The sequence below is a fragment of the Polypterus senegalus genome, chromosome 1, assembly GCF_016835505.1.
Source record: "Polypterus senegalus isolate Bchr_013 chromosome 1, ASM1683550v1, whole genome shotgun sequence".
In the NCBI taxonomy this organism is placed as follows: Eukaryota; Metazoa; Chordata; class Cladistia; order Polypteriformes; family Polypteridae; genus Polypterus; species Polypterus senegalus.
Window position 1 is genome coordinate 118,721,082 of NC_053154.1, and position 21,238 is coordinate 118,742,319.

At 34.8% G+C, this 21,238-nt stretch overlaps 1 protein-coding gene across 1 annotated transcript in view; it reads left to right on the plus strand.

Moving 5' to 3' along the window:
• Window positions 1-21,238, plus strand: part of si (sucrase-isomaltase (alpha-glucosidase)) — a 191,640-nt gene that overhangs the window by 94,994 nt on the left and 75,408 nt on the right. The window contains exons 24-29 of the mRNA XM_039756899.1: window positions 736-909; window positions 8,541-8,690; window positions 12,760-12,966; window positions 13,914-14,065; window positions 14,201-14,369; window positions 18,259-18,355. Of these exons, the coding sequence (XP_039612833.1) occupies window positions 736-909; window positions 8,541-8,690; window positions 12,760-12,966; window positions 13,914-14,065; window positions 14,201-14,369; window positions 18,259-18,355 (949 nt within the window). The remainder of the gene's footprint in view (window positions 1-735; window positions 910-8,540; window positions 8,691-12,759; window positions 12,967-13,913; window positions 14,066-14,200; window positions 14,370-18,258; window positions 18,356-21,238) is intronic.

Here is a 21,238-nt window from a genome sequence, read left to right on the forward strand (position 1 = left end):
AATGCAATTTTACTGTATGATTACATAGTAATTCTATATGCAGTAAAATTATTTTAATTATTAATGCATTTTTTACAATTACTATTACATTTTTCCTGATATGTTGAAGCAGTGGTTACACCTTAATGCTTTATTTTTGTAATCATCCCAAATTAAGAATAATAACCAGAAAATAATAGTAGCCCGTTCAAGCTGGTTAAATGTTAAAATTTACCAGTGCTATAATACACAAAGTTATGGTTATTCATCAATCTAAAATATTCTAGTTTGCTTAGGGGTGAATTTACATACATTGTATTCCCAACAGGCAGTAGTGCACTTTTCCATCCAACAACAGCAAGAATGTTAATTTTATATATACAGTATGTTTATGTCATATATAAATATATTTGTACACTGTATTAATCCTCAAGGGGAAACTGTTTTTTCGCATGAACTTTGGAGGTCAGAAATCATGGTCAGCCACTGTACAGTGTCCCAGAGCAATTTTCAGGTTAAGGGCCTAGCTCAAGGGTCCAGCATAGTGAGATCCCTTCTGACAGTAACAGGATTTAAACCGACATCCTTCCAGTTACCAACACAGATCTTGAGCCTAAGAGCCACCATATACCACCTCAACTTTATATACAGTACTATTAACTTTATATACTGCTCATTACTGTTTAGGGTTGCATTTCTTATGGATATTAACAGTTTACTTTATCAAAATATAATTACACTATTTTCTTCAAACAGGGCATATTAAAAATAAAGCCTTTAACTAATGGATACAAGGATCCAAACAACATAACATTTGAAGAAATTAAAGTCCTCGGAATGTCTTTTCAGCCATTAACTGTTATTATAAGAAGTGACTTAGGAAATATTTCTGTTCCATCAACAAATATCAGTTACAACAAAAACACCAAGGTAAGATTTTATTAATTTTATACATTAAGGTGATATACAAAACAGGCTTTGTTTTCTGTGCCACTGGCAAGTCATCTGTGGAGCTAATTAAAGTTCAAATCATTTTAAGACATTAATGCTACAGTGCACTTCTCTTTTTCTAACTGTCTGAAATTATTGTTTTGTACTGTGTGTTAAAGGTCTTCTACATTTTCATCCTGATGCTAATAGAAATGTAATAATGTATATTTATGGGCATTGTGTATTAATGTGGGTCTTTACTAGAAGCTTTATTTATTTTATAAAGGTTATACAATTTCAAAAATGATGTTGTTTTACACAAAAGAAAAGGTCCCCTGGCTGGTGATTACCACTTTCTTCTATGGAGTGACCTTTTGTTCAATTTACTTTGACCAGAAATAGTGTTGACAGATCAGCTTGTTTACATTTCATGGTGGAACATTGCTAATATTAACTGTAAGCACAAAGCTGTTTGCTTCTGTTTGGTTAAAAGTATATTTTTAAATTTCTGACAAATGAATCAGTGGATTAAAAAGTTGTTTTTTTTTTTCAAATTAAAAGAATTAGGTAACTTTGTTTTTTCATAGAAATGATTGTCATATACAATGATATATGTTACTTTAAACATAAGCTGACCATTGTACTGTAAATTGCAATGATATTCTAATTTTAAAATTATTTTCATGCTTTAAATATCCTTTAATAATTATTTACATTTATGTAGCACTTTTCTCACTACTCAAAGATATTTGCATATTGAGTAGGGAGCCACTTCATCCAGCACTAATGCACAGCATCCAACTGGATGATGTGACAGCAGTCATTTTGCACCAGTATGCTCTGGTGGTGAAGAGGTAAGAGATAAATAGCCAGCTAAAGATATGAGAAGAATAGGGAGCTAGTATGACTAGGCCATGATGGGCAGTTTAGCTAGGACATTGATATACACCCTACTCTTTACAAAGGGAGCCTAGGGATCTTTAATGACCACAAAGAGTTGGGACATAAATTTTACATCACATCCGAAGGACAGTGCCATTTGTTCAGCACAGTGTCACTGCACTGGAGCATTGGGCTCCACATTCAGACCACAAGGTAAGTTCCCCCTGCGGGCTTCACCTACACCTTTTTCAGCAGTAACCCTAGCTTTTCTTAGAGGGTCTTACATCGAACTACTGGCCAGGCCCAGACATGCTTAGCTAAAAGGTGGAAGACATGTTCTGAAGTGCATATGGTATGGCAGCTGTGTGATTCCTTTGTGCATCATGGCTCTGTACTCTTTTGTCATCATTAATAACATTATAAATTAAACTTGACATAATGTACAGGAATGATAAGCAAAATGTAGCTTTGCTTATTTATTATTAATGATCTAGTCAGTTTAATTTTTTATTTTGATGTTTAACAGCAAATAAATATTTATATATGTCCTTTTACAGTAATGGCCTAACACAAGCTAATACTTTCTGCATAAAATGTATCAAGAAACTTACAAGATACAAGTAAATTTAAAAAGTTATGCCTTTGCATATCTTTATAAAGGCATATTTTCCTTTTCATAAAGGTATAATTCAATTAGGCCTTCTTTAATATAGCACTAACTTATGGTAGACACTATTACAGTGCATTCCAGTAAGCTGCAGAAGGACAGAATATATATGTCTGTCTGTCTGTCTTGTATATTGCAAAAGCAAGCACTGATCTTGTCAAACTAAAGGTATGTCCTGCTTTTAACTGCTGTAACAGGGCATCATTGAGCCCTGTTACAACAGCATAAAGTGGCATATTTGTTAGGTCACTTCCAGTATGTGAACTAGCTTAGGTCATTTGTTACTCCTGAATATCTGGTCATGTGTATTCTTTTCTAGGCAGACTTTTTGTTTACTCCTGAATTTAATCATTACATTCTGCATGGCTTCTTCTGGTACTTCCTTGTAATGAATAACTTAAAAGCTGAACCTTTAGCATGAATTACTTCTGAATGAATGCAGGCAACGTTACTGGTTGCAGCTGCATTCATACATAGGCAGTCGACATAACTCTCTAAAGTAACTCTTGAGACTTACAATAGCTTTGCTGTTGCCTACTTACTGCTGCTAGCTTCATGTTTATCTATTGATTATTCTGTTTGAGGGAAACTGTTAAGATATTTCTCCGTCCGTCAATTTTTAACCATTCCCTCATTAATTATCTGTTTTTCAGTGTGTTCTGACTCAGGCTTCTAGCAAAATTGATATGAATTTAAGAATATTACTTTTATTTGTTTATATTGGTGGTATGAAACCCAGTTCTGTATCAGAATGTACTTTATTATTTAGTAAAGTAATTCACATAAACTGTGAATACTTAGAAATCTGAATGTTTTATTTCATACTATGCTGATTTCAGTATATGATAACTTCTAGAATTCTGCATGGAATTAATGAAAAGGTTTTAACTTTTAAAAGGCCAAAGAAGCATATTAAAATACAATATATATTTTGCTATATACAGTATGTTAAAAATATGGTTAGGCATGTTCTCAACTCTCATAAACACAATTCTCCATATGGTATCCTAGATATTCAGATGGAAGTGGGATAGCACATTTTAAATAGTTTACCTCCACTTTAACTGTCTCCTTTTAAAGAGTTTGTACACTTGACATACAAAATACCTTTCTTGCTCTATAATTTTGGAACTGTATGAACAGTCTTCATAAAAGTTTTAGCTGTTTAAAACAAAAATTAATATATATCCCAAAGACTAATGTAATATGCTTTGACTCACTGTGAATATTTAACATAACTAACATGGATTATAGGTAGGTGCCAGGTCAAAAAGTTTATTTTTTGTGTTTTATTCAAATAATTGCTGTATAGATTGTTGTATACTGTAGGAAGTTCATTCTATGGCAAAAATACCCTGTTTAATGTTAAATTGCCTTATTCCTTATATCATTTAAAATATGTATATATTTTTTTCAGCATATTTTTTTTTTATTAAAAGTGTTTTTAATTGCATTCATATCTTTACAGTATGGAAAACACTGAAAATTAATTTATAGTATTAATAGCTAAAAACAATGTTAATGACTTCCAAATGTGAAGAATGCATTTATCATAGTCATTTACGTTTCAAGATAACATAAACTTTTTTTGACTTTTGAAAACTCTACTGAGACAATTTATAATGTTCTTGAATAGTTCATGAAATATAGTAAAAAGCAGGGTATTTCTGACTTAAAATCTTACTAAACAAATTAACAGAATGTTGCAATTAGAGCTGTATCTTAAACATTGACTATCTGTATACTGCATTTGTAGCACAACAATATCCATATTTAGACTTTATGCTATGTTACTCTATATGTTGCATATCCTCAAACTTCTGTAAATACATTGTATTTATATCTACAGCACATAACACATTAACTCAGTGAAAATGTTCGGCTCTTAATTTTATTATCCTGTAAAAAGCTCCATTACAATTGTATTCATTTCAGTCCCATGCTACAGTTTCTATAATAAGAAGACAACATCCATGGTGTGTGTTTGTTGTTTAAGAAACGCAATTAAAAAAAGTTCATTGGTGATATCTGAATTCAGAACGTTGGCATTTAATTTGAGCCACATATACACAAATGAAAAATACTTCTTACTGTTGTTGAACTATTTTTATACCATATTGAATAAATTGCAGCATCTTGTGTTTAGAGTTAAATGAAACAATATTTTCATTACCTTGATCAAATGCTTAAGTCGTTATGAGTTGTATAAGACTTTATAATATGTGTATTTCATTACATGCTATTTCCATTTTTAAATTGCAAGTTAGCATGTACTCATTGGACAAATTATTAGGAACACCTGTACACCTCTGTATTCATGCAATTATCAGTCAACGATGAGGCAGCAATGCAAAGCACAAAATCATGCAGACACAAGTCAGGTGGTTCAATTAATGTTGATATCAAATGGCAGAATAGGGAATAAAGGTTATTTTAGTGATTTTCACTGTGGCATGATTGATAGGCCTGATCTAAATATTTGTGACACTCCTGATCTCCTGGGATTTTCAAATGCAATGGTATGTACAATTTACTGAGAATGGTGCGAAAAATAAAAATGTCCAATGACCAGAAAATTCTGTGGATGACATCACTTTGTTAACGAGAGAGGTCAAAGGAGAATAACCAGAATGGCTTGTGTTGTCAGAAAAGCTATGGTAACTCGGATAACCACTCTGTACAACTGTGGGGAGCAGGAAAGCATCTCATAATGGACATGTCAAACCAACGGATGGATGGGCCACAACAGACAAAGACCACATCAGGTTGCACTCCTGTCAGCCAAGAACAGATGCTGCAGTGGACACATGCTCACCAAAACTGGACAGTTAAAGACTGGAAAAATGAATCTTGATTTCTACCGAGGCACATAGATGATTGTCAGAATTTGGTACCAATTCATGTACCCAACCTGCCTTGTGTCAATAGTCTAGGCTGGTGTTACTGGTGGACAGTGTTTTCTTATCACACTGTGGACTCATTAATACCAATCACTCATCACTTGAATGTCACAGCCTATTTGAGTATAGATTCTGATCATGTACATCCCTTCATGGCCAGAATTTACCCATCGTCTGATGGCTACTTCCAGCATGATAATGCATCATGTAACAAAGCAAAAGTTATCTCAAGCTGGTTTTGTGAACATGAGAGTTTAGAAGTCTTCAGTGGGCTTGTTAGTCACAGTCTTGTTAACATAGATCACAATCTCAAACAAATGTTTTTAACAACATGTAGAATCCATGCCATGATGAATTGAGGCTGTTTAGAGAGCAAAAGGAGGCCCTATTCAGCATTAGTATAACATTCCTAATTATTTGTCAACTGACCGTCTATGGGTATACATGAAACACTGTGACCACATTCAGTTATGGCATGTTTGGCATTTCCAATTAGACTTTAGTTATTCATTTTGACATGCAGTGAGATGTCTGGTGCTGTGCAGCTTCATCGTGGGATCTGTCAGAGTTGTTCAGCGAATTTGTTTTTCAAAGGGTACTGAAGACTGAAAATTATCTCTTCTTTAACAGCTCTTTTTATAGCATCTTTTTAACCTCCTTTTGAAGTCGTTGTGATTTTACAATGTTTAGTCAATTCATCCATTCATTTTCTTAACCAGCTAATCCAGGGTAGGGTTACTAGGCAGCTGGAGCCTATCACAGCAATCGCTGGGTCAAGGCAGGAAGGACACATGGGATGTGTTTTATAAAATTTTGCATGGATTTGAGTGTGAAAATAGGCACAAATGAAAAAACAGGAAATACATACAGTACACCATTAAAAAAATCTGATTTATAAAACCTGGTGTACGCACATTTCTATGCAATTTACTCTTAATATATGACAATCTTCTTTTAAATCTGTGTATGTGAATGCACCATGAAAACATCTCAGTTGCTACCCAGAAACAACCATGTATGTACTATGCTAATGAACTTCATACATATTCAATCACGATGCTGCAGACGTTTATTGGCTAGAGCACCTAATTTGTCTAGACATTTTCACTTGCATTTGAGGAGTCCTATGGTGCACTAAAGCAGTTCTCCTCTGCACTCTTGGGATCAAGGAAAGACATAAGGTGCCAGTGTCTGAGGAGGTAGCCACCATCACCATATAATAATGTGATTACTGTTACATCAAACAGCACACCCCATATTAACACTGAGTGTTCAGCCAGTTACCTTCCCAACAAGCCAGTAATCACTTAGAGCTCCTTCACTTCTGTCCATGCCACTTTGCCTCACTATAAGTGAACCATGGGTTGACCCATGCCACCAAACCATATTTGCATACATGTCTGCAAATTGCTCTTTTATGTTGGCCTGCACACTTGCACCATACAACAACTAACTATACTGCCTCATCGAGTCAACTCAATGGCAATGATGGCCCTGAAACTTGGCTGAGATATTCCTGACCTGTTAGCCAATTCCCTCACATAGTTGCTGTTGAAATAATGACACCTATTCTTAAAACCTGGAAATCAACAAGTACAGCCTGATGTCATACAGTCTGTGTTTCTCAGGACATAGTTACAAGAAAATTGTTCTCGATAGTCTAAATCAGCTTATCAACCATGGATTCCTGAAAGCTTGTTCTCTTCATATTTGACCAGTTGCATAGTCTTCAAGTAGTGCAAGGCAAAGTATGTTGTATCAAAGCTTTAGGCTATGAATAGGCTGTAGGACAAAAATTTCAAACTTTCTCTATACAGGAAGTGAGTTACACTTGTATTTTCACTGTACTTTTGTTTCTAACCCTGAGAAGTGACAACAGGTAGGTTGCATAAACTAATGATAAATTATGCAAATATGCAGCATTGGCCCTCTTTTAAGGGTAGTAAACTAGTCTGCACATCATATTCATCACTTCTAAAATGAAATGTTTGTCAAATCAACACAAATTATAATAATGTCTTGGTGATATAAATTATACACGTGCGTCCTAATTTAGCTGGTTTGGCTGCATTTCCCCGGTGTTGTCATTTCCAAGTTGTGGATGGGTCAGAGTTACCATAAATATATGCAAGTATTCCCATCAAGTTTTCTTTAATAGATCCTGACTTTTGCATGGAAATTTACATAAAGGTTTTGCTAATGAATGGGTGGTCTGATTTTTTAATTTCTGTCTTTTGATAGACTAAGTGGCAGCACTTTTGAGGGTTCATCTCTGCTTTTTTTGCACCCAGTGCTTACCTGAATAATCTATAACTCCATGTTCTGCCATGGAATAAGAGGGTTTCAGATACCGATGAAAACTGGCCACTGTTTTAGTGATTAGGAAGGTGTGAATTAACAGCTAGGAATGAATTGCAGTTTTCCTTTTGAAATGAAAAGTGTGCTGAACAGAAGATGTATGGATGTTTCTTTTCTCTTTTAACATGTTACTAAAATAATCATTTATAACCCCACAAACATAGGAGGAGATAATTAAAAGCTTTATTAGTACACGGTCAAATTAAACAGATAGCTTTGGCTCCATTAGTAAGAGTGTCAAAGATGCCTCAGCCAGTCTTCTTGGAATAAAAAAGCTTTTTGCTTAGTGAGGTAGTGTATTATCTAGGGTCTTAAAAATGTGGAGACTTTTTTTATAGATTATATCACAAAAATATCATAGGTACATAGAACTTGCTATAATTTGAATTAATAATCCTTCTAGAATTGTGTAATTTTACATTTTTGTTAACAAAGACAAAAATGGGTAGTGAAAGTAAGTCTAAAAGTTATATTTCAATACTATTCATCCTGTGACATTTACTAGTGCACTTTTTAGATATTGCTTAGGCCATGTTTTTAAGCTAAATATGTCTTATTCCAGCAGTATAGGCTGAATTACAAACTATTCAGATCTCTGAGAAGTATTGTTGAAGCACACTCTAACCCATCTGTCTCTCAAGCCAGTGTGCATCTGGGGCATCCCATAATGCTCTGTTTACTTTTTGACTCTTCAAATTAATTAACTGAATTGAAAAATGTAATTAATTGCAAATAAAAAATAATTGCAAAGAGACTTGAAAATTATTCAACAGAATGCAGCTACCTTGTTCAATATATTTAATGTTGTTTTGTTGTTTTTGCAGACTGTAATAGTAACTGGACTTCAATTGGAACTAGGCCAGAATTATGTCATTGAATGGAATGTAAATCCTAATGAACTGGAAAGATTTGATTGTCACCCAGAAGAAAATGCAAATGAAGCAGCTTGCAAGGCTCGTAACTGCATCTGGAAGGTAAACTCAACCCTAACGTTTATTATCAAATACAACTTCTGCTTGGCTTAACACATATGACTGCAACTGGGTTTGGTTCACACGCCTAGTGATTCTGCTGCAAGTTGCTTCTAGTATACATCTGGAATATTGAACCCTCTCACCTCTCAGAAAGGAAAGAAATCATTCCTTTGATCTGGAAGGATAACTGTTAAATCATGTAACCAATGATATACTAGACAACAAGTGGGATGACTTCCATAGAAGGCTATCTTCACATGAGCATAGCAGGAGCTTCTTCCCCAGATGGAAATGTATATGTTTTTCTGTTTTTACATACCTTATTTTAAAAGAATATGCAGTATTTTAAAATATACCTTTAGAAATATATTAATACATCTTGCAGTATACTGCAATGTTTTAAAATATGCAAATTATTGGCTTCTTGTGATACTAAAGTATATTTATCAAATTACAAGTATCTCAATAACTGCCTACATTCTAATATCCATCCATCCATTATCCAACCCGCTATATCCTAACTACAGGGTCATAGTGGTCTGCTGGAACCATTCCCAGCCAACATAAGGCGCAAGGCAGGAAACAAACCCCAGGCAGGGCGCCAGCCCACCGCAGATATTCTAATATATGTTACATAAAGGTAATATGTTTAAAAAAATGTATGTATAAATGATTAAAGCAGCTTAACTGACTGGCAAGCACATTGGCATGACCTTTACAAGCATGGAATATATGTGCTACATTATACACAATGAAATTCCTACATAATTTTCAATGTTGAAAATTTGGTGATTTGTAAAAAAAATCAAATTACTAATTTTTGTTTTTGCAAACTTCAGCAAAATTGCCAATTTTAAATTAACTATTATCGTGATCGTATTCTTTAAAATGTATAAATGGAAAGGGTGTGTCCATATATACACTTCAAATGTTAATTTAACACTAGCTATAAACTGTCCACCTTGAAGTAATGTTGAGTCATACATGGTTATAGTTCATGGTTATATCCCAGCAAGGAACTCAGGAATATATTCAGAACTAAAGAGAGAAGACACATTCATGGAGAGGCAGTGTGGATGACCATAACAACAGGGTCACTATTTAAAATAACCTGGTACCTCGGCTAGTATACTGTATATATTATATAAATTCTAGCCTGTGCTGCTAGAAACTTTTGAAATCGTCAGAAAAAAAAATTGAAATGTAGAAGTGTCAGGTACAGAAAACCCTCGTTTATCGCGGTTAATCCATTCCAGACTCTACTGCGATAAATGAATTTCCGCGAAGTAAGATTCTTTATTTATAAATCTAATATTTTCGCAGTTAGAGAATAGAAAACCTGTTTATGACCTTCTAAATACGTTTTTTAACATTATTAGAGCCCTCTAGACATGAAATAACACCCTTTAGTCAAAAGTTTAAACTGTTCTCCACGACAAGACGGAGATGGCAGTTCTTTCTCACAATTAAAAGAATGCAAACATATCTTCCTCTTCAAAGAAGTGCGCATCAAGAGCAGAGAATGTCAGAGAGAGAGAGAAAAGTAAACAATCAAAAATCAATACATTCTGTTAGAGCTTTTAAGTGTGCGAAGCACCGAGAGGGAAGCATATCGTATATCATTGAGGAGTTTTATTTAATACGCAATACGTGCTCTGATTGGGTAGCTTCTCAGCCATCCACCAATAGCGTCCCTTGTATGAAATCAACTGGGCAAACAAACTGAGGAAGCATGTACCATAAATTAAAAGACCCATTGTCCGCAGAAATCCAGCAAAAAATCTGTGATATATATTTAGATATGCTTACATGTAAAATCCGCGATGGAGTGAAGCCGCGAAAGTCGAAGCGCGATATAGCGAGGGATCACTGTAATTGTAAAGGAACTACCATGGGCAACTCTCTCCTATAAGGATTTGTTTTGCCGACGTGCTTACATCGCTTGTGCATTAGCGGTTAGGAGGAAAAGTAAAAGAGATGCCATTTTGCCAATGTTAGCGGCTAAGCGACTGTCTTTCTTCTGAGGTTTTGTTTTGCCGACATGCTCACCTCGCTTGTATATTAGTGGCTGGTGGAAAATTAAACGGAAGACCATTTTACCGATGTTAGCAGCTAAGCGACTTTGTCTTTTTTCTGAGGTTTGTTTTTGCTGACGTGTTCGCCTCCCTTGTATTATTAGTGGCTAAGCACGTTTTCTGTTTCCTCGGAGGTGGAGCCCTTACCCAGACTCAACCTCTCACTTCCGGGTCAGACAGACAGACTTTCACACATAGACGTTTATATATAAGATAGTACATATATATGTGTGTGTGTGTGCACATACACAGGAGGGGGTCTTACATTGTAATCTAAGGCTATTATGCCTGCTCACAGCATCATCAAATATTACCCATGCTACACTGATGCTGATTTCCCCAAAATATTCTCCAATCTAAACACTTATTTACTGAAGGTGATATGTTTACAACATAAAAGAACATTACTTGTTAAAAATAGCAACGATCATAACTCAGACTGTCTGCTAATATCAGTCTGTATTGCATAGAATGAAGTGACCATTTTTTTTTTGCTGACGAAATTAAAATAATGTTGCATTCTTGAGGTTTCCAAATACAAACCTGCTTAAAAAAATAACATACTAAATGAATTAGAAATATATTTTAGAGAAGAAAACATAATGATATACTTGTTTGTAGAGTACATTAGTTAAATTAAGTGTATTTTGTCATTTGCTTGTCTTGAAAGTTCCCTTCCTTTTCATTTAGTAATAAATTTCCATGATATTTCCTTGTCGCTTGAACACAGAATTAAGACAATTTGGATGTGTTTGTCAGTATCTTCTGAAAAAGACTAGTATCACATCACTGTTGCTGGCTTAGAATCCATCTTCTTACGTGCTTTTAATTAAAGAAAAAAATGGCCCAAAATGGATTGGTGATTGCATAGACAATATTACCAGTTGCAAACTTGTTTATTGATTTTCTTTCAATAGTGCAGCACTTTAATGCTTTAAATTAAACAAAACCGAAGTCCTTGAGAAGCTGTGTCATAGTCGTGACATTAATTCATTCAAAAGTCTTTGATACCACTTCAAAAGATACTGTCCATCACTTGACACTAACAGAAAAAAGGGTACAATATATTTTATAAAGTTAATAAAAACTACTCCAGAAAGATTACCAGCTATTATAGACGCCTGAAGTGGTTCAACAAAGTACTTAATCCAGGAGAATGCATGCTGAAAGAATTGCTTAACTGTACTGTTTTTGTCTTTATGGAAAGGGCTAGTAATGTGTGACTCACAAGTGAAATTTTGCATCCTGCATAGCAAAAGCACAAGTGTTATATTGATACTTTGAGTATATGTATAGGTCAATTCTTTCCATCTATCCACTTTTATGGGCTAGTTTGATAAGGTAACAGTTTATTTAACACTGGCAACATTGCTGTCTGGTGCATTCAGCAACAATGCCGAGAGATTTTTAAATGTGAAAAAGTGGGAATGAATAGTTCACATTTTTATGAAGACACTATATTTATGAATGAAGTTTCTAAAATCAGTTAAGGTTTGTGATGAGTCAACATTTCCTTGCTAGTACTAAAGTATTTACAACAGGAAGGAGCAATGCAAGTAGAACATAGCTCACCTTGCCTTGCTAATAATAAAAGTTAAGATAATTGACAAAGCTAAAAATACCCAGCTTATATAGTATAGTAGTTAACATCTATACAGTGGAGTCAATCAAATTCGTTACTAGCATTATTCTTCAAAAAGACAAAACAGCAATGAAAAAATACAATTTAATGTGTATAAAATAAAATGATTATTTGCCTTTTAAGGCCAAAATGCAAATGTGTAAGTAGGATTTACACTAAAGTACTTCTTTTCAGGCACCATACTATTGCGTATAAAGTATGTTTTCACTATGAATTCAAGCACTATGAGACTCTAGATAGTGGATATTTTGACCAGCACTATATAAAGTCATTTATGCATTAATAAGTGACTTGTTTAAAATGTGTTTTGTTTCTGTTATCTTTCAATGTAATTTTTTTTCTAATTTTGCAGCCTGCAGTAACTCCAAAAGTCCCATGGTGCTTTTATCCAGAAGACTATGGGTATATTGTAAGTAAAGCAGAACACATTCCCCAAGGAATTCGTGCCACAATTACAAGAAATACTGCATATGCGTCACCATATGGCAGTTCCTCACCACCTATAGATGTACTTCAAGTTGATATAAAGTATCTATCCAACTATATGTTACAATTTAAGGTAATATTATAAACTTTTTTTTATTACTTTTATAAAACAGTGGATTACATTTTTAGGTCTCTGACTGCAAAGAGAAGACAGCATAAGGCTCAAAAATTGTAATGGGTCTGCCTCAGACAACCATGTATAATAGCATAGGTAATGGAAACAATGAAAACCGAACAGCTGGTGCATCAGTTACACTCCCTGTTTTATGCTGATGACATTTCTTTGGAGCAAAATACCCTAGAGATCGAGGTGTGATACTGACTGATCAGTGGTGGGCTCAGAGGAAGTATTCTGGATCACAGTCCTCCCAGTTGTATAATTAGACTACAATCAGTGAGTCTGAGGTGTCACGTCAGCATATTTTCCCAGTCTCCCCTCTAATTTGGGCTCTGTAAGTCTGGTGACTTGTTCACATATATCACAAGGTATACTTGTGATAAATAAAGTAAAACCATTGAATATCCTTTAAAACCCTAGGTAGTAAAGCAATATTGTTCTCCTGTAAAAAGAATCAAATTTCAAGTTGGGTCTCCCCATGAACCACAGTCAATTTTTTTTTTACTTTTTACTGCAAAAGAGAAACAACAAGTGTCAGAACACCATGGCTAATGAACTGGTTCCTTTTCTGATAACTGGATATGACCTGTTGCACTGCTGGCTAACGCCTGTAGCAACTTTTGAAAAAAATATTAATGCTATATCAGTACAGACATGAGTCACTAATGTCTTTATGAGCTACATTTGAGAATGTTCTGTGATGTTGATCAGTATCTTTCCTAGGGTTGAAAGTACATTAGCCACCAATATAGCTGGACTAAAGGAGTAAGGTTATAATTTGGACATCTTGCGGATCACATGCCTGTATTGTACCTCAAGAAATGAATTATGCCTTAGTGCTAATGTTTTTAATTAGAGCTGAGAGATCCAGGAAATGGAGGATTCTTTTTCTTTCTCTTTAGATATCAGATCCAAAAAATAAAAGATATGAGGTACCCATCCCGCTTAATGTGCCCAGCATTGAAGTCAATACAGTAGACCAGCTTTATGATGTCTCCATCAGCAACGAAACATTTGGAATTAAAGTGAAACGCAAGAGCACTGGAACAGTCATGTGCGTAGAAAAAAAATCTTCAGTTGTTTTCCATTTTTAGACATAAAATAATATTCACTATAAATGGTGATGAATAAATGCCTATAGTATGTGTGTGCTTGTTTGTGTAAAATATTTTGTGCTTTACTACTCCAGATGGGATTCCGTTCTTCCAGGGTTTATTTTCACTGACATGTTCATTCAGATTTCAACTCGATTTCCTTCCAAGTACGTCTATGGCTTTGGTGAAACAGAACATACTTCATTTCGTCATGATCTGAACTGGCTTACATGGGGCATGTTTGCTAAAGATCAGCCACCTGGTGTGAGTAAAACATTTTTAACTGTATAATCCAAAAACATTTCAATGTATTGAAAAATTGAATGTTTATTCACTGTTCAATGTGTGATCTCTGTTGTCCACACTGATAATTCTGGCAGTCCTCTTTTTGTTCTCTACCTCCTTTTTCCACTGTTCATGAGCAGACCGTACTCAGGTTAATTTGAGTAACACTGCATATTTTATAATTTGTGATCATTAAACTAGACTATTTATAAATAATTTTATTTCAGTTTCCCACCTGAGGCAGCCATTCCAGTGAAAGTGCACAGTTATTTTACATAAAATCAAATTGCCCTTCCTTCTTCCTTGCTCCCTTTTATACTCTTCTGGAAGGTTCATGTAACTGGATGGGACAGCACTATGTTTTGCCATCCATCTTTTCTGGGATGGCTAGGCTTCCTGGAACTTCCAGTAGACCTTAAAAGGTAGGTAGTGCCCATTGCACTTGAAAAAAAAAAAAGATTTTCAGAGGCAGTTAGATTAATTATTTGTTAGTATTAAGACCTGTGCCCTCAGCACACTTTGCACTGGTAGGTTGAGTAAATTATGACAAATGCCAATGTTGACTCCAAAGGTTGTTTCGGCGTTATACCTTTTGAATAGCAGGTTTAGCATGTCTCAGTTATAGAAAAATAGCAAAAAAAAAAAGTGTTGTTTGCACCAGGTGCTCAGAAACAATCCAAATTTTGAAAATTAAGTATTGGGTTTTAGGATATGTCCCTTCTTGCTTGTAGATGTAGTCCTAAGCATGGGTGGAATTTCATAAGATGTTTTAAAAACCTGCAACAATCAATTATCTGACATCTTCAGTGACATTTTGAACATTTTTCTGAGATAATATGTGTTAACTGCCTGCTTCAAAAGGACAACAATTATCCCTGCACCTTAGGTCATAAAAGTGAACTGAGTGAATTACTACAGACCAGTGGCACTCACTTTCATCATGGTGAGGTGATTTGACAGATGCTGGAACACATTGCACAGAATTCCAGATAGCAATGATTACTTGTAGCTTTCATATTGTCAGAACTGCTCCACAGAAGATGCCATCTCCCTTACAGTTCATAACATCTTGGTACATTGGGATAATAAAAAGTTTTTCTAAAGTACTTCTTATAGACTTCAGCTAAGCATTTAACACTGTTGTTCCAGGAAAGCTGAAAACCAAGCATCATTCTTTTGGATTTTGGACTTAATAGCAAGCATCCTTTAGCATGTATGGTTTGAGTAATTCCAACAAAGGTCTTTAACAAAGGTGCTCAACAGAGTAGCGTGCTGAATCTCCTTATATTCTTATTGTTCACATCCAACTATGTGGCTAGACACAGTTCCAATCCCATCATTAAATATGCCAAGGAGTCAACCATCATAGGCCTGTTCACAAACTACAATGGGACAGCTTACAGAGAAGAGGTTTACCTACTGAATCAGTGGTACAAGGGCAACAATCACATCCTTAATAGAAGCAAAGCCAAGGAGCCAGTCATAGATTTTAGAATGCAGAAGGCAGACCACACTGACATCTGTTTAGAAGGAAATTCCGTTGAAAGGCGGAGCAGTGTTAAACTTCTTGCGGTGACCATCAGTAATGAATTCAAGTGGACACAACACCTCAAAAAGACTCGCCAGTGCCTCTGTATACTCAGATGTCTCACATTTTTCTATCATTTCTCAGTGAAATCTGTGCTTGTTAATCGACATCATATCCTGGTATGGCTTCTTTTTGAATCAAGATTGTAAAGCCCTTCAGAGGATGATGAAGGTGGCACATAATAATATAAGCACACAGCTGCCTTCTGCTCAGGACATGCACAACATCCACTGCCTAAGAAAGACACAATATAATTAAATATGGATAATTGCCTTTCTCGCTCCTTCAATCTGATAAATGGTACAGGGCAATTGACACTCGCACCATTACATTTTGGAAAGTATCTGTTAATAGTTCATAAGGTTACAAAACAGCCAGTAGTATTAAAATATTATAAGAAATAATATAACATAAAAAGCAATGTGCACACGCAATATATATTGATATATGTAGAAACAAATACAAGTACTGTATATATTATACATATTGTATTGCAGGCTACCTATACATTTTTGGTGTGTGTCATTTTGTTTTGAAATATTGTCAACTGGAAATACACAAGTAAGGATTTCATTGTACTGTGTACATGTGCACTATGTATTGTGTGCATGTGACAGTAAACTTGAACTTGAGCTACATCTCAGGGCATGTGATACTTACATTTATACTTACCTAGGTTTACATTGTTGATTAATTCACATGATACTATTCAATAGTACTTTTTTATTTAGTTTTATAAGGTTCATGACCTAAATACTGTACTGTCTAAATACATGTTGTGCAGAATGATGAAGTTCTTTCTTCACTATCAAAGAGAATATGAACAAAGCCCTTTATACAGAAGTCACCCATAAAACCATAAAAAAAATAATATGGTGGCATAACAGATACAGGGACAGAAAAAAGTAATTAATTCAGGCTCTTTAGAACAACTTTTCGGAGGCTGTCAGAATATTTGGTGGCTTTATTTCAACTAGAAAAATCCACTTGGCATTACAATTCCTGAGTTCATATATCAAGTTAATTAAACTTTTTCACAAAATTCAGAATTGACGCATGTATAGGGTGGTCCAGATCTAATTATGCCATTTTCATTACGCTATAACTTATTAAGTTTATTACATAGAGAATTCACAAAAAAATGATTTTTGTTGCCGATAGATGGCAGCACCTGCCCTGCATTCCAAAATGTCGGGGAGACGGTTGTCAGTTTAACAGTGGGTGCAATGTGTTCGCCTTTTCATAATTGCATAATTAGATCTGGACCTCCCAGTATTGTTAAACCTTCTTCCATAGTCAGATTATGTTTATTCCTCCTTGATCATTTCACTTCCAAAGCTTCTTCTTGGTTGATGTGCTTGATCGATCTTCTCCAAACAGCTCGGTCCTGTACCTCCTTACCAGTCAATTCCTTTTCCTTTAGACCTTCTTTTACTTTATCCATCCACCTCCAATTTATGCCTCACTCATTTTCTCTACCCCTGTAACTTCATTCACATCACTCTTTTGATAACATGGTCATTGTCTCTCCTCATCACACGTCCTTACCACTTCAACCTACTTTCTTGTACTTTCTTAGATATCTTTCCCACTTTTGTTGTACCTCTGATAGTATCAATCATTTCACTTCCACAGTATAAAACCAAATGTATCCTTTGTTTCTGTTGATGGCTTGAATTAATTTTCTTCTCAGTGCTTTGGTAACTCAGGTAAGAATGTTTTGAATCTGAACATAGATGGAATCTATAGAAGATCTTATTTCGCTATTCTGCATTTTTTTAGATACCCAGAATACAGTGGCGTAGCGTAGGGGGGGCGGCAGGGGTGGCCCGCCCCGGGCGGCACTTTAGGGGCCGGCAAAGAATTACTGTATATTTTAGTCTTTTAAATTGAAATACCTAAATAAGAGGGCGGCGAAATTTTCCTCCGCCCCGGGCAGCTGACACCCACGCTACACCACTGCCAGAAGAACATAAGTTCCTTCTCCGAGCATTCCAAAAGAAGTGTTCAAAGGGCATAGCTAAGGGAGATAGCTAAAAATGTCCAGTGTAATTATCATACATTTTCTTCAAGATATTTAATATGTAAGGCTTATGATCATTCAAAGGAGACAAATACCATTGTTATTATAAAGCTAGTAGAACTTGTACTGATTAGGAGCTGAAAAGGTTCTAACAAAGAAACAAATTAAATAAAAAAGTTTTGTTTTGCCTTAGTTGTGGTAAAACAATTTAAACTACCTACAAAATGTATTAATTCTATCATTTTTCTCTTATTTAGTATCAAATGAATTGCTATGGTAGTCATCCATTTTACATGGCACTGGAAGAAGATGCAAACGCACATGGAGTTCTATTACTAAACAGTAATGCAATGGGTAAGAGACCTTTCTGCACCTAGTATAAATGAGGATGTTAAAAATGTTTAAACTATAAATATGTCTCTAATGCAAACCACTGTGCTCAGTTTAATTATTTACTTCTGTATCATATAAGATCCTAAAAGACTTTTTTAGGCTGTTTCATTTGCATCTTTAAGTAGCAGAGGCATTCAACAGTATATTTTCTCTCATTTGGGTCCTGTTGTAGCAAAAGTGTGTCAGCCCTCACTGGTTTTCTCACGTGCTGAATTCTGTGAGGATCTCCTCAAGCCAGATCTGGTTCCATAATTCTAAGAAGATGTTATTTGCCTCCAAATGCATGTTAATTTAGTAGAATCAAAAACATATCCAATCAATAAATGAATGCATTTTAGCAGTGAATATCAAAAGACTCCTCACTGTGTTACAAAATGTGAACTAAAACAATGCTTCTCATATCCTTGATAACTACTGGCAACACTTCACAGCATCACAAAAATGAACATATTTTAGATTCATGTGTAGGGGGCGGGGGAAACTAACTTGGTTCGGAAAGATTATGTTCAAGTAGAGAGTAGAATTTAGGTAACAACCACTAAATTAATGCTAAAGCTGTACATTTTTCACATCAGACATTCAAATGAGGAAATCATAAGAGCCTTTTTGTTGTGGACAACAATGCTGAAATTTAATATATCAGTTACTTGTCCTTTTTTTAGTAGTGCTTTTTATATCAAAGTGCTTTTTCTAGTTTATGAAAACTACTGTACAGTGACAGTGTTAATTCTACATATATTTTGAATGAGTGAGGAAGTTAAAGCTGGGCCTGAATTATTCAGAGGCATCACCATATAGGAGTAAACATTACAGTATAACATTACTAGTTGAATACCCTGAGCTGGCATTGTAGAATAGGTTTTTTATATGTCATTAAAAAATCTATGGTCTCCTTCTTCAGAAAGATAACATTAAACATATTATGATTAAACATAACATTCCAGGTAGCGTGTTACACAAAGGGTGCCATATCTGTTTTATTTCATGTTATCCTGGCACACCTTGATAATAAAAACTGCTATGCAAAATCCTGTTTGCAGACTACAGCTTAGCATTTCAAGGAATACTCCACCCAAAAATGAAGTGTTACTTCATGTCCTTTGTAATGATGACTGTAAAAAAATTTAATCTCATATTTTGATTTAGAATGGAGCTAACAAAGTTTATGCTTGAACAGAAATAGATATTAACCAAAGCCAGATAACAGAAAATAATATCAAAACATCCATGAAAAAAAACTCACATTACTTGTGATGCATAAGTCCTCTGGTTGTATACTCAAAACATGCAAAATGCATGCATATTTTGCTTAAATATTGTAAAAATGACAGTCAAATTAACTCACACTTTTGATCTGAAGTCACGCCTCTCTTCCAGATACAGATGCATTGTCCAAAAGTCCTGCCTTAACTTTCAAGAATATGATTGGATAACTTGGTTTGAATTATGCCACTCGAGTAATGTGAAAATGTTTTCATGAATGTTTTGATATTATTTGCTGTTTTCCTGTGTTGGTCACCACTTGCTTCCAATAAAGTACAAGCTCTACATGAAAACATGATATTACATTTTTTTCTTTGCCATCACTACAAACCACATGTGGTAAGAAACATTTAAAAAAAATATAATATTTGGATGGGGTATTCCTTTAATACTAATTTCCATCAAAGTTGATTATCAAGCTCCAAGATGTGGGACTTAGTAGCATCATCTATACCTGAATTTTGGACTTCCTTCCATATATTTGAATTGCCAGTATTGCTTCTTCCACACTGATATCAAATTCCTGCATCCCTCGGAATAAGATTCTAAGCTCTAGATGTTCTTTTTGTTCATGTATGTTGCCAAAAAGTTTGAAACACTGTTTTAGTGGTATTTGTTGTCTTGGAAGCTATAAAATAGTGTGCTGCTGGCAATTCAACATTAGCATTAGAACTATTTATTTACAACTGCTTTTAGAAATTTCTGCATTTTATGTGAAAAGTGGGCAAACCAGGCACTATGGGAATCCAAAGCAATTTAAATAAAATGGGATTTTACATTTAAATATGCCCACGCTGAGCTCAGTGAAGATTTTGGAATTTGATTGATTAATTAATTAAGAGACGTGATTTATATTTCCTATTTCTCTCACCATTATCTGAATACAGGGTTGGAGGGACCACAAGATATTCTAGCAGTAGTGGTGGTTGGTAGCAGTAGCTTTGGTTGGTATGAAAGTCCATTTTGGGACAGACTCACAGATACTCTCACACACAGATACTCTGACACACATACATCGTCAGTTTTAGACTCTGTGTCCAACATAACAGCATGTCTTTGTATTGTGAGTGGAAATGGAAAGGCCTTGAAGAAACTAACAAAAATGCAAAGTGTTAACCAAGGATAATCCAATGTAGAATCAAACTAGTTTGTAATTGTAATTTGGCAAACTGCACAACACCACCATTCCCAAATAAGCAATTAATTTAAAAAATATGTAAATAGAATATTTACATTTAACACTTGACAACAACACATAGAAAGTAATACACCTAATTAAAATTAAAAGGAAGTTAGGGCAAATAACCAGAAATGCCAAACTCATTATACTGTATGGCTCCTTTAAATAATGTGTGGAGAGCTAATAGTGATACTTATAGATACCACTGTGGTGAGAGCTACAATACTAGCAGCTAAAATGTAAATCTTAAATGCACTATATTATTAATTTGTCTTAAGAAGCTAACATTTCATGAAGTAAACATTGACAACTGCATTAGAAAATGTCATAAGGGTCTGAAATTTTTAAATTCTGGGAGGAAAACTGGAACCACTCTATTTCATTTAACATTATACGCTGGA